Source organism: Hemiscyllium ocellatum, chromosome 6, assembly GCF_020745735.1.
Source record: "Hemiscyllium ocellatum isolate sHemOce1 chromosome 6, sHemOce1.pat.X.cur, whole genome shotgun sequence".
Lineage (NCBI taxonomy): Eukaryota > Metazoa > Chordata > Chondrichthyes > Orectolobiformes > Hemiscylliidae > Hemiscyllium > Hemiscyllium ocellatum.
The window spans coordinates 53028847-53043737 of NC_083406.1; the positions used below are offsets into that span (position 1 = coordinate 53028847).

Below are 14891 nucleotides of genomic sequence, written 5' to 3' on the forward strand. Positions count from 1 at the left end.
AATCCAATTGCTCCTGTAAGTCTCCCCAGTATCCCTGCATATTTGTTCTTCTAATTCCTGTTAACTATATGGAGGTCTATAGTCAAACCACAACATCACCATCCCCTTTATTTCTTAGCTCCACCCACAAAGCCTCACTGGATGGTCCTTTAGTTATTTCATCTCTGACAACTGCTGTGACACTTAATCAAAAGGTAACTGTTCCCCCTCCCCTCTTTCCTCCACCTCTGTCCTGCCTAAAGCGCCTGTACCCTGGCACATTAAGCCGCCCCTCCCTTAGCCAGGTTTTTGTAATGGCTATCATATCCCAATCCCACGTACCTATTCATACAGTTCATCAGCCGCACCTGTCAGCCCTCTTGCATTGAAATAGGTGCGATTTAATCCAATAGGCATTCCTTGCTCCCTGTCATGTTCCAGCCTGACCTGTCTCTTCAACTTAAAGTTTCTGATTATTGTATCTCCTTTTGAGCCTCGCACTTGCATCCCTGCTGTTGATGTTCCCACCCCATTGCCAAACTAGTTTAAACCCTCCCTTGTAGCACTAGCAAACCTGGCCGTCAAGATATTGGTCTCCTCCAGTTCAGGTGCAACCTGCCCCTCTTGAACAGGTCACCTGCACCAATCCTTCAGCCATGCATTAATCTGCCATATCTTCCTGTTTATATCCTCACTCACATGTGACCGTGGATGTAGTCTGGAGATTACCACCCACTTTGCATACCTTTTTATTCTGCTACATTTTCCCCTGACAAATGCACCTAACTTACACACCCCTAAACACTATGGGCAATTTAGCATGGCCAATTCACCTAACCGGCACATCTTTGGGCAGTGGAGGGGGAAACCAGAGTACCCATGGAGTTGAACCTGGGTCCCTAGTGCTGTGAGTCAGCAGTGCTAACCACTGTGCTATCCATACCAAGCCATAACTGAGTCATGTTCTGAAAATTGTGGATTTGAACCAAACTCATAATGTTATATTGGTTAAGCTATTAGATGTTATTTCAAGCCATATTTTTTGGCAGTGGATGAGTAGATGTGGGTATTTGGAGTGTTTTGATACTTATGATTGTGTATCTGAGTTTAGATTTTGACAGTGCAACTCAACATGAACAAGCAACTTACCACAGGAAATAAGAAAAATGCAAACTTTACAGTCTTTTAGTCATTGTTGAACTTTGTATTCATACTTTAAGTTATCTAATAATTCATTGCAATTGACTTCAAATTGAGTAAATTATCTTAGTACAACCGTTTTTGATGCAAGCAATTTAAAGTAGCAAGTAGATGGTATTAAAATGAAGTTGTATTTTAGCTTTTATCAATCATTGATATTACTTCAGCAAAATTTGCTATGATATATAAACAATAAACTGGTTAAGCATCGGAAACCATACTGCAGTCCGAGACCACTGTGGGCAAATCCATGGGACTTGACTAACACTTGAAATGAATTGAATGTTTGTAGAAGTTGTAGGTTTTGAAGCTGCCATTTTACTTGTGGCTTGCCATAATTTTCTATTATATAACAGAATATTTTCCTCAATGTTGATTACCAGTAACCAAACAATTTTTCTTTTCAGCTTTTAAAGGATCTAGTCGACGCACAGCACAGACTTTGCATCAAAGTCCTGAGGAGGTAAAATGTTAAGTAGTCTACAACTTATTTTGTAAATGATCATTTCATTTATGCTAATCCAATTTACCATGACCATGCAGCTGGGAATCAAGACCAAGGTGTAGCTTTAAGATCAAGGGGTGTTAGAGTCTAACATTAGGAAGTAAGTAATAGCGCGATGGCATTGTTGCTCATCCAGTAATCTAGAGACTCACTGGGAAGTTAGTTTAATCCCACCACAGCAGATAGTGGCATTTGAAGTCAAAAATAAAGTGTAGTATTCCAGTCACATGAAGGTAGATTTTATGGCCCTTTAAGTATGTTTTAGGCATGAGTGACACATGGCAACTGAGAACCCACCTTCCCGCCCACTCCCATTTGGTCCCCACATTACTATGGAATAGGTGAGGTTCCCCGTAGGTCTGTCTACCCTAAAGCTTGTTGACCAAAGAAGCCAATAAATGCCCATCTCCCACTGCCCAGTGGCAGTGGAGACAGATTAAGGTCTTTTTAGACCACTTCAGGTTCTTAATGTACTTCCATTGCCATAATACACTGAGCAGTAGAAGGCAGGTGAGTATGGGAGGCATTTAGCTTGTTTTTTCTCTACCAGAGTGGTGGATAGACTAGAAGAAAAAGAGGTTGTACATTTAGGGATTGGATGAGAGGTGGTATTGTGCAAAGTGAAGGACACCACCAACCATGGTGGAAGCATTTGCCTTTTTCATGTATGCCAGGCCCCAAAATATTCATGATGGCACAAGTTATGACTTCATCTGCTTCAAGTTAGGAATCTCCATGGCTCCATCGATCACTTCATGTCCAAATAGCCCTCTCTCCAATTCCCAGGCAAATTCTGGAGTGAGGCATTATATTCCATTTATGAATGTGTTCACTCTACAGATTTGGTGTTTTACTATGTATTTTCAGCAGTTCCTGTTTTATATCTCAAAGTTTTGAAAACCCTGAAGAAACTTCCTAACTCTTTGTTAAATTTTATTTTACAGGTCATAATTAGTGATGATTCAGATATGGAAGAATCTTGTCTATCCAGCTTCGCAAAACAAAATCAGGGGTATGCATACTTCATTCTCATATAGTAGAATGTGATGTTAACAGCTATTAGTTTGGGAATGAATAACAGCTGGAGACTTGAAGACATCTAGAATTTGCTGATTTCCATTTTTAAGAATGTACAGTACTTCTTTTGTAGACAAATATTAACTGAATCCGATTAATGAAAGTAATTTGCAGGCTTCCAAAAACATCAAGTGAATTGGCCATGCTAAATTGCCTGTAGTGTTAAGTGCAGGGGTAAATGTAGGGGAATGGGTCTGGGTGGGTGCGCTTCGGCGGGTCAGTGTGGACTTGTTGGGCCGAAGGGCCTGTTTCCACACTGTTAGTAATCTAATCTAATCTAAACGTGCTGCTTAATTCTAGTTTCGGTATATGTGAAATAAAGAAAAGTGAAGTTGCCATTGTCCCAGAGCACCATAAGGCTGCACTCTCATTAAAGATGAACAGTGGTGGCTTAGCTGAGGGGATGACATCAAGAAGGTGGGATCTTCATGGCAACCTCAGCTGGAACAGAAATTGAATCCACGCTGTTGAGGTCACCAACTGAATTAACCAACCCCTAGTGAAATATGTGAAACATCAGAAGTAAAGAAAACCTTTAGCTGCTGTAAATCTGATCATTTTGCCTATAAAAAATAATCAGGGCTCCAGACTCTAAGAATGAGTATGCTGAGGGTAGTCTTCCCCCTCTGTTTGCGACTATTTAAGTAGGTCTTCAAAATAAGTTTCTTCCATGTACAGATACTGATTAAATGATTTTAAGTGCTCTGTTGAAAAGTATTTGTTCTACAAGAGAATTGAATATTAAATACCAACCAAACTAGTAAATGAGTCAATAGTTTTTATTTTCGGCGTTTCTTTTTAAATTGGGTTACTCCGGTATAGTAGTTGGGTTTTTAAAGTCATGTTTCTATACTGAATTGTGGTCAGGCAACATGCAGCATTGGTGTGAAGCAATTTTCTTTACACATTTTTTTCTCCAGTTTTAAAACTTCAAAATCTGCCTGTCAGCCAAGGGAGAGAGTGCACAGATGAAGCTGTGTAAATTACATCCAGCACTGCCACACAGCAGCAATCTACACATTTTCATTGCAGCCTCAAGTCTTCAGTAGTCAGGTTCTCCACCCCCACCTCTCCTTTATTTTTAACAGATCTTCTTTCTCCAAACTGTCTTCAGGTCATCGTGGCACATTAGTGCAGTAGCAGTTTTGAAATGCCGTGTTTGTCTCATGTATGACACTAGGGCAGGAGAACCCAGGATGCCATCATTACCTGAGATGTTCTGATATCATTGTGTTTCACATAATTGGAACCTTCCAGGAGTACAAATGTTAAACTGGAATACAGAAAAGTTTGAGATACTGTGGGAAGGACATTGGAAGCACCCTGTGAACAAACACACGGGTGTTGATGAAGACCAGTCCTGTGCTCAGATTAAGGTTGAACCATTAAAAGTTGTTTGACTGCACTGAAATATGATCAAAAGAGCTGAATTCTCAAGAGGTGAGAGTGACTGCCCTTGAGTTTAAGGCAGCATTTGATCAAGGAGGGTTAGCAAAACTGAAGTCAAGGAATTGATGCTATCCATTACATCACAAGACGTCCTCTATAGAAATGTGTGTGTTTTTCATGAAACAGCCCTTTTTGAATTTCAAACAGATAATTATTCCAGTTGTTGATTTGTGATCTTTTTTTCATTTAAAAAGGAATTCAAGTGGATCAGGATCTTTCAGTAGAAGAGGCTCACAAAACCAGTCTAAAGGAGTAAATTTTTATGATGACGATGATGAGGTAATTTCTACTTTTATTCCTCTTGATTGTTCACTTATTGATGGTATTCAGCAGGTCAGGCAACATCTAGAGTGAAACAGAGGTAATGTTTCGGGTGAATGGGTTTTTTTTTTCATCAGAACAGCTGAATTAAATTTCATCTGCTACCTTGTCTGTGCATTCTGTTACATACCTCAAGTTCAGTAGCATTTTAACCTGTATTGCACAATTCAAATCATTAATACTAATCAACTAAGGAACTGTTGTAGCACTTACCCTTCACTAACATCACTGACTAGCATCTTCCAACTAAACAAATGACCATTTACCACATCTCTCTGTTCTGTTCTTATTCTATCTTTTTTAAGGCAATGTAGACCTCTCTATTGCATAAGCTTCAATTTTGTTACCCTTTCTCCTATCTAATACTTTGTCATGCTTTTCTTCAAAGTATTCAGTTATGTTAGAGTATAATCTGCCTTTTTACAGATTTGAGTTAGACTTTCTCAAAGTCTGTTTTATCCTTGACTGTTGTCTCTAAACCTTACCCACCATTGACATTAAACTGATTAATTCTTTTACTAAGTCTGTCCTTGCAACTTTTCTTGATTTTAATGTTGTCACATTGGGAGGTGAATGCTGCTATGATTTAATCGAAAGCTTTTGAAATGCTGGTACTCAACTTCTAGCACCTTTTACACTTAAAAGAACCAATACTGCTTGGTTGTTGTACTTCATTTGGCTTTGTGGCAGGTGAGAGATTCTGAATGTTTGAAAGTGCTGTCCATCTGAAAGATGGCATCTGTTGATGATGAAATTGGATAATATTCAGTGCAGAGAGGTGTGTGTGGTGATGCACTTTGATGCAAAGAGCGTGGAGGTAGGATACTATTCTAAAGGGTATGCTGGAGCAGAGTGTCCTGTGTGGATATATACATAAGTTATTAAAGGTGGCCGGACAAGTATGGAAGACCTGTTGATAAAAAGAAAGCATAAGGGTTCAAACTTTACATAGTGAGAGAATTTGGAACTGAATTTTTCAGCAGCATATGATTGAAATGAGTTGACTGATTTTTGTTATACAGAGTGTTGCAGTTACAATGATGGTTGCAAATATTAACTCGTATCTTGTAAATCATGGTTAATTTTCATTTAGTTTTCACACCAATAATCAAAACTCTGCAACTTTTAATGATCATGCTTTAATAAATTCCACTGAAACATACTTGACAATAGCTAAAACTAGATTTCCAAACCAATATGGGAAATGTAATATCGCTTTGACAAGGCATTTGAAAACTATTTTAATATTTGAACATGCGCAGTTTGTTGTTGGAGCATGCTGTGATATGTAAAGCATAATTAATTTTGTGCAGTTTGGTTTATTTCACATCAGTATTTACTATGGATAAGGTCGTGAAAACTTGAGGAAGTAAATGATGTCTTGAAAAAGATTCATATTACAGAAGGAGTACTGGACGTTTTAAAATGCATAAAGGTAGATAAATCCCCAGGACCCTAGAACTACTTGGGAAGCTAGGGAAAAGATTGCTGGGACCTTTCCTGAAATGTTTGTATGATCAACAGTCATGGTTGAGGTGTTGTAAGACTGATGGTTGGCTAATGTGGCATTTTATATGAGAGGCTGGAAGGAAAAGCCAGTGAGCCTTAAGTCAGTGGTGGGTAATGTTGGAAGGGATTGAGGAACAGGATTTACATCCCCTTTGGAAAGGCAGTGACTGATTAGGCATAGTGCATGGGAGATAGTGTCTCAGTAACTTGAATTTTCTGAAGAGATGACATTGGTTAGGCCACTGTTGGAATATTGCGTGGGCTTCTGGTCTCCTTCCTATGTGAAACTTGAAAGGGTTCAGAAAAAATTTTACAAGGATGTTGCCAAGGTTGGAGGATTTGAGCTACAGGGAGAGGCTGAACAGGCTGGGGCTGTTTTCCCTGGAGCGTCAGAGGCTGAGGGGTGACCTTATAGAGATTTACTAAGTTGAAGGGTATGGGTAGGATAAATAGGCAAAGTCTTTTCGCTGGGGTTGGAGAGTCCAGGACTAGAGGGCATAGGTTTAGGGTGAGAGGGGAATGATATAGAAGAGACCTAAGGGGCAACATTTTCACGCAGAGGGTGGTACGTGTATGGAATGATCTGCCAGACGAAGTGCTGGAGGCTAGTACAATTGCAACAAGAGGCATTTGGATGGGTATATGAATAAGAAGGGTTTGGAGGGATATAGGCTGGGTGCTGGCAGGTGGGACTAGATTGGGTTGGGATATCTGGTCAGCATGGACAGGTTGGACCAAAGGGTCTGTTTTCATGCTGTACATCTCTATGATTTTATGACTCTATGATTGAAGGCAGAGCGCTAAACATTGTGTATCTGGACTTCAGCAAAGCATTCAACAAGGTTCTCCATGGTAAAACTGGTTAGTATATAGTTAGATCATATGATACGCGACCCAGGAGAGCTAGTCAATTGAATAAAAATTGGCTTAGAGGTAGGAGATAAAGGGGATAGAGGATTGCTTTTTGAACTGGAGGCCTGTGACCAGTGGTGTGCCACAAGGAACTGATGCTGGGTTTACTGCCTGCCTTCATTTTATGTAAATAATTTGGATCTGAATGCAGGAGGCATGATTAGTGTGAAGATACCATAGCTTTAAGAGGTTACTTTGTCCTGACCTTTTGTTTTAATGAAAGGTATTAAGTGTCCAGTGGTCTACTAGAATAAACAGCTTGTGAAGCCTATATAGATGAGGTCAAGCTCTCACTGAACTGGGATGTTTAATTTTAGCTTTCAGCAGTTCATAGTTTTTGCTAGGGTCTCAGCAGCATTGTAGGTTGCAGTAAATCTTTCCTGGCTGCTACATCCTGTCAGAATTTTCTCTTGATTTTGTTTCTTCTTTGGCTGTGGGAATTGCATGTGATTTGCCTTTTGCCAAGGTTGCGTTTATGGTATGTTACTATATTGAACAGTTAATTTAGTATTATTCTGTTAAACTTTCCAATAGAATAAAGTTATCCGAATTCCTTTTTTTCTGTATTTTAACCATAGTGGATGTATCAAGTGTGTTTTTGGTCAAACCACTGGATTTAAGACAATCAAGTTGCAGCCAGAACACAACACCTTACATTTACCTTTTTAAAATAAGAAACAGTTAAAGTCTGAACTATCTTCTGAATATTTTGAGGAGGTTTGATCTGCTCTATAACGTTAGTAAGTTGTAAATGACGCCAAAATAGGTGATATAGTGGGCATTGAAGATTGAGTACAATGTGCCAGTGAGAGGAGGAATGGCAGATGAATTTGAATTTAGATAGATATGAGGTGTTGCATTTTGATAAGACAAACCAGGGCAGGACTTTTACACTTAATGGTAAGGTCGTGGCGAGTGTTGCCAGACAAAGACCTGAGGTGCAGGTGTATAATTCCTTGAAATTGGAGCTGCAATAGACACGATAGTGAAGAAGGCGTTTAGCATTCTTGCCTTCATTGGTCAGAACATTGCAGATAGGAATTGAGATGTCGTGGTGCAGCTGCACAGGACATTGAGACTGCTTTTAGACTATTGTGTGCATTTCTGGTTGTCCTTTTTATAGGAAGGATGTTGGTAAGTTTGAGAGGGTGCTGAAAAGATTTAAGGATATTGCCAGGACTGGAGAGTTGAGTTATGGGGAGAAGCTGTATACACAGGAGCTATTTTCCCTGGAGCTGAGGGTGACCTTTAGAGGTTTATAAAATCATGCTGGCATGGTTGGGAGAATAGTCAAGATTTCTTTCCTAAGATGGGAAAGTCCAAAACTAGAGGACGCAGGTTTAAGGTGAGAAGGAAAAGATTAAAAAGGACCTGAGGGGTAATTTTTTCACAATAGGGTGGTGAGGTAGAACAACCTGCCAGAGGAGGCGATAGAAGCAGGTACAATTACAACATTTAAAAACCATCTGGATGAGTATATGAATAGGAAGGATTTAGAAGGACCAGACTATTGATGTTTGAAATGTTGATTCTCCTGCTTCTCAGATGCTTCCTGACCTGCTGTGCTTTTCCAGCATCACATTCTCTACTCTAATCTCCAGCATATGCAGTTCTGACTTTTGCATTGGGTTTAGAGGGAGATGGGCCAAATGTTGGCGAATGTGACTAGATCTGATTGGGATGTCATGTCGGCACAGATGAGTTGGACCAAAAGGTCTGTTTCTGTGCTGTATGCCTCAATGACTCAATGGTTGCTGTGCCTCTCGGCAATCAATTTTAAGTCTTTGTATACCATAGGAACAGTCTAGTTTGGCATGGGTTTTTCCATCTCTACATAAATAAGAAATGTGGTAAGTCTGTTAATAGGCTACTTGTTTAACAATGGGCACAATTAATGCATATTTTAGCACCTTTTCTGAGAATATCATGACTATCTGTAACTTTTTAAAGTAGGTCACTGCAGTTGCATTTTTTACAGTGTTGGATGGGCAAAATAAGCTGCCTTTATCATATTTATCACAATTATGTCTACCTATCCACTATATTTCAAATCAGTTGGGCTGAAGCAAATATTGATCTTGTAGGAAGAAGCTACTGTTTCTGTACTTGTATATTTAGACTTAATGTTGACTAGTTTAATTTGATATGATGCTAAAAAGTGCCTTAAGAATGCTTACAAATATTTGTTATAACCAGCAATTTAAATCAAATTTTTTGTGCATTTGAAATTCTGAACATACCAGTGAATGCACAAAAGGTTTTTCATTAGTTTCCAACTTGCTAGCAGTTATGTCATTATTTCGATGCTGAACAGAGTAATAAAGATTCTTAATATAATGAGAGGGGTCCTATCAATTAAGATGTGGAAGTGCCAGTGGTGAACTTAGGTGGACAAAGTCAGAAGTAATACGATGCCAGGTTTTAGTCCCAACAGGTTTATTTGAAATAGCAAGTTTTTGGAGCACTGCTCCTTTTGTCAGATTCTCCCTATGCTGCCAGGAGGAAATGGCACCCACAAGGGTATGTTAGTAAAACAACATATTGGAAATATATTCAGATTTTCTATTGAGGTTCTTCCATTTTTGTTTTGTGACCTACCTAATAATTTGTTTTGAGACCTCCCGTGGGCGGCACGGTGGAACAGTGGTTAGCACTGCTGCCTCACAGCGCCAGAGACCCGGGTTCAATTCCCGTCTCAGGCGACTGACTGTGTGGAGTTTGCACATTCTCCCCGTGTCTGCGTGGGTTCCTCCGGGTGATCCGGTTTCCTCCCACAGTCCAAAGATGTGCAGGTTAGGTGAATTGGCCATGCTAAATTGCCCGTAGTATTAGGTGTAGGGGTATGGGTGGGTGGCGGGTTGGTGTGGATTTGTTGGGCCGAAGGGCCTGTTTCCACACTGTAGGTAATCTAATCTAATCTAATAATTAGTTTTTGTTATACAGCACAGAAACAGACCTTTTCAATCCAACTCGTCTGTGCCAACCAAATCTGACCTAGTCCTATTGCCAGCATTTGGCCCACATCCCTCTTATTCATATACCCATCCAGGTGCCTTTCAAATGTAATTGTAACCACCTAAATTTCTAGCCAACTTGTTCCATACATGCACCACCATCTGCATGATATAGCTGAGTTTCATTGAAACTGAGCTTCAAGTACCCCTTCTTCAACTGCCTCACTCTAATGCTGTCCTAAAATGTCAATTGTGCGTGCGTCCTTCTGATGGTCTCTCATACTCTGCATACTAACTCATGACATTTCCTTGATCGATTGCATATGTGAAACTGCACGAAACATTTCCACCACTGACACTTTTATGGATTGTACTATCAGCCAGACCTTTTAATGACAAATAATAAGCACCTCACATTTTTAACTTGTGTATTGTAAATAGTTATTGACCCATTGCTAAAAAGAGCTAAGAAATTGAAGTCACCAGTTAAGCAATGTTTTTTACTTCCATGCTTCAATAAGTTGCAACTTTTATAAGAACTTCAGTTCTCAGCCAAACATCATTATAGATTAGTTGGCTGAGATACAAACTCCCTTAAAGCATTCTCTTTGGAATATATGCAGCCAGTACCAGTAAAAATTGAAGTCGCCAGGGCCAGAATTTTGGAACTCTGTTCACTGTTTTGTAGGTCTGTGGAGTCCCCATGACTCTGCAAAAATCCAACCGATCATCGTTTGAATGAAACCCTGTTTTCGGATTCACATGATACAAATCTTCACACTGCACAAATCAAAGTAGAAAGGTAAAAGTTCTCTTGTGGTGAATATTTATTCCTCAACCAACAACCTAGCTATTTATTTCAATATTGGTTGTGAGCCCTAAATGAATAAGAAATGACTGCCATGTTGTCTGTCTGTAAGTGACTGCATCTCAAAAGTCCTTTAATATGCTGTGAAGTCAGTCATAAAGAGAGTACGGAAACAGATCTTCGGTCCATGCTGATCAGATATCATGAATTAATCTACCCCCATTTCCCAGCATTTGGTCCATGTCCCCTAAACCATTTCAATTCATATAGCCAGCCAGATGTCTTGTAAATGTTGTTGTAATTGTCCCAGCCTCCACCACTTCCTCTGGCAGCTCATTCCATACATACACACTCACAACCCTCTGCATAAAAACGTTGCCCTTTTAGGTCCCTTTTTAAATCTTTACCCTGTCATCCTAAATCTATATCCTCTAGTTTTGGACTCCCACCCCCATCCCAGAGAAAAGATCTTGTCTATTCACCCCATCCATACCTTTCATGGTTTTATAAACCTCTAAAAGGTCACCCCGCAGCCGCTGAACCTCCAGGGAAAACAGCCCCAGCATATCCAGCTTCTCCCAATATTTCAAACACTCTCTAACTCGAGCAACATCCTTGCAACTGTTTTCTAAAATGTTTCAAGTTTCACAATATCCTTCCTATAGGAGGGAGACCAGAACTACCCATATTATTCCAAAAGAGGCCTAACCAATGTCCTGTACAGCCATACCATGACCTCCAACTCCTATACTCAGTGCTCTGACTAATACAGGCATAATTTTAAAGTGATTGGAGGAAGGTATGGGGAGATGCCAGATGTAGGTTCTTCACACAGAGAGGTGGTGGGTGTGTAGAATGCACTACCAACAGTGGTAAGAGTCAGAGACATTAGAGGCATTTAAGAGACTGCTGGCCAAGCACATGGGAGGCAGTAAATTGAGGGGTATGTAACTTTATCTTGGAATAAGATAAATGCTCCGCACAAACAATGCTGGGCTGAAGGGTGTGTACTGTGCTATACTCTATTCTATATCAAATGCTGCCTTCACTATCATATGTACCTGCGATTTTATTTTCAAGAATCTATGACCCTGCATTCCAAGGTCTTTATTCAACAACACCCCCCAGGCCTTACCCTTAAGTGTGCAAGTCCAGTCCTGATTTGCCTTTCCAAAATGCAGCACCCCACTTTTTATCTAAATTAAACTCCATTTGTCACTCCTCTGCCCATTGGCCCATCTGATCAAGATTCTATTGCACTCTGAGGTAACCTTCTTCGTTAGCCGCTCCACCTACAATTTTGGTTTCCTCCCACCATCCAAAATGTGCAGGTTAGGTGGAATGGCTGTGCTAAATTGCTTCCTATGTTCACACCCAATCACTTACATAAAACAATAAAAAGTAGTGGACCCAGCACCAATCCTTGTGGCACTCAACTTGTCACAAGCCTCAATCTGAAAGGCAACCCTCCACCACTCCCTCTGTTTCTACCTTCGAGCCAGTTCTGTATCCAAATAGCTAGATGTCCCTGTATTCCATGTGGATGTTAATAGGTCTACCATGAGGAATCTTGTCAAACACTTTACTGAAGTCTGTAGATCATGTCCACTCTGCCCTCATCAATCCTCTTCATTACTACTTCAAAAAACTGTCAGGTTAGTGAGACCTGATTTCCCACGCACAAAGCTTTAACCATCCCTAATCAGTCCTTGTCTTCCCAAATACATGTAAATCCTGTCTCAGGATTGCCTCCAACAACTTGCTCACTACTGAAGACAGGTTCACTAGTCTATAGTTCCATGGCTTTTCCTTACCACCTTCTTGAATAGTAGCATGAAGTTAACCAACCTCCAATCTTCCAACACCTCACCTGTGACTATCAGTGATACAAATATCTCAGCAAGGGGCCTAGCAATCACTTCCCTAGCATCCCACAGATTTCAGTAACCCGATCAGGCCCTGGGGATTTTATCCACCTTTTATGCATTAGGCCATCTAGCACCATCACATCAGTAATTTTGACATTTTTGAGATGTCACCACTTATTTCCCCCATAATCTATATGTTCCATGCCCTTCTCCCTGATGCAAAATACTCATTTAGTATCTCCTCCTCCCCCATTTGCTGCCTCACAGTATCAGGGATCCAGGTTCGATTCCAGCCTCTGACTCTGTGTGGAGTTTGCACACTCTCTGTGTCTGTGTGGGTTTCCTCCCACCATCCAAAATGTGCAGACTACGTGAATTGGCTGTGCTAAATTGCCCATAGTGTTCATGGATGTGTAGGTTAGGTCAGGGGTAAATGTAGAGTATTAGAGTAGCGGGAATGGGTGTGGGAGGATTGCTCTTCAGAGGGTTGATGTGGACTTGTTGGGCCAAAGGCCCTGTTTCCACACTGCAGGATTCTGATTTCTGTAGTTCCACACATAGGCTGCCTTGCTGATCTTTGAGGGGCCCTATTCTCTCCCTTTGTCCTTAATGTATTTATAATATCTGTTTGGATTCTCCTGAACCCTCTTTGCCAAAGCTGTCTCATGTCTTTTTTTTTGCCCTCCTAACTTCCCTCTTGAGAATTCTCCTACTGCCTTTATACTCTAAGGATTCTCTCGATCTCTGCTATCTCTACCTTTGTGTCTCTTCCTCCTTTTTTAATGTGCTGTTGTTTTGATCTTTTTCCCAAAGTACCAAAACAGTGCAACAGCTTATAAAACAGTAATTAATGCTCCTGTAATGTGAGGAAATCAGCTTCAACACTGTACCTCAAATATGTCTTACAGCCACAATTTTTTTCTTGTCATCCATCTTAGATTACCAAGAGTTTTGGGAAGTCCAAACATGTAAAAGATGCGACCTTTAACATCCTCTTTCTTGGACTGAACTTTGGGCATTCATTCCAACCTGTTCTTTTAGTATGACAATTATTTTCCCCACACATTATTCTATTTTCTACAATAAACTGCTTCATGTTTGTATTTCATACATTAAGTTATTGAAAGTAGCATTAAGATGAAATGCTTTTCCGTAGACTAGACGATATAAAGAAGATATCACTCAGTCATAAATGACTATCTATTTTAGTGCGTTGGAGTTGTTAAAACAACAAATCAACATATTTTTGAAATCACACTTATACATTTTACTGGGTAATCCCTTTTTTAATTGGCTAAAGACATCTTGACTTTTTGGATATTGTATCTATTGTTAATTCGGTACTAACAAACTGAGTTAACCAATACAGCAGGTTACCAAAATAACACTTTTGCATGTCAAACATTCTACTTCTAAGCATTAATTCTTAATGTTAATGTACCTACTCGTAGAAAATGAGGACGGAAGATGCTGGTGATCAGAGTCAAGAACGTGGTGCTGGAAAAGCACAGCAGATCAGGCAGCATCCGAGGAGTAGGAGATTTTCTGATGAAGGGCTTATGCTCAAAATGTCAATTCTCCTGATCTACGCTTTTTTTTCCAGCACCACATTTTCGACTGTTAATGTACCTATGTCTTTTTAATGTTTACCACTACACTAGTTTAAAGGTTAATTGCTTATTTTAAATGTGAATATTGAATAAACATCTAACTGATTTGAATTTCTGGCAGACACATCCTAATTGATGTGGTGTTTAGATTACTGGAATTTTAGATCACTTATGTTCAGAGAGATTTATTCTAATTTATATCTACCTTATGTATTTGTTCCCAGGATGAATTTGATCCCTTTAAAAGTTCTGCAACCGCCAAAGGAAACAGAAGATAACAACTAATCAAACCCTCATAATGTGCTGATGGTTTATATTCTGGAAGATTTTGTTAATGGTTTCAGTGACAATAAATATATAACAAAAGATTTTTCAAAACTGTTCTTGCTTAAGCATGTTATCTGACACATAATTAGATAGCTAAGTGGATGTGAATACAGTACTTTGATTTTTGCTTATTTACAGAACTGTTTTCCATCTATAGATCTATATTCAATGTAAATCATTTTTAAATTTAAAAAAAGCTTAAATGCTTTGCCTGGTTACTTTGGGGTGGTTTAATCCACTGAATAGTCTTTTCTTAATGTTCATGAATCTGCAAGAGGTTGAAGAAGGATTGCTCTTGTGTAAATGTTCAGAAACTTAAACTCTTTGATATTTTACATATTTCACATATTAGACTTCTTAGAGCCTTGTATT

At 39.6% G+C, this 14891-nt stretch overlaps 1 protein-coding gene across 3 annotated transcripts in view; it reads left to right on the forward strand.

Annotated features, from left to right (window-relative positions):
- Positions 1 to 14570, forward strand: part of mre11a (MRE11 homolog A, double strand break repair nuclease) — a 119277-nt gene extending 104707 nt beyond the window's left edge. For all 3 annotated transcript variants that reach the window (XM_060825954.1, XM_060825953.1, XM_060825955.1), the window contains exons 17-20: positions 1587 to 1642; positions 2629 to 2696; positions 4405 to 4489; positions 14417 to 14570. In XM_060825954.1, the coding sequence (XP_060681937.1) occupies positions 1587 to 1642; positions 2629 to 2696; positions 4405 to 4489; positions 14417 to 14470 (263 nt within the window). In that variant the 3' untranslated portion in view covers positions 14471 to 14570. The remainder of the gene's footprint in view (positions 1 to 1586; positions 1643 to 2628; positions 2697 to 4404; positions 4490 to 14416) is intronic.
- Positions 14571 to 14891: the final 321 nt, after the last annotated feature.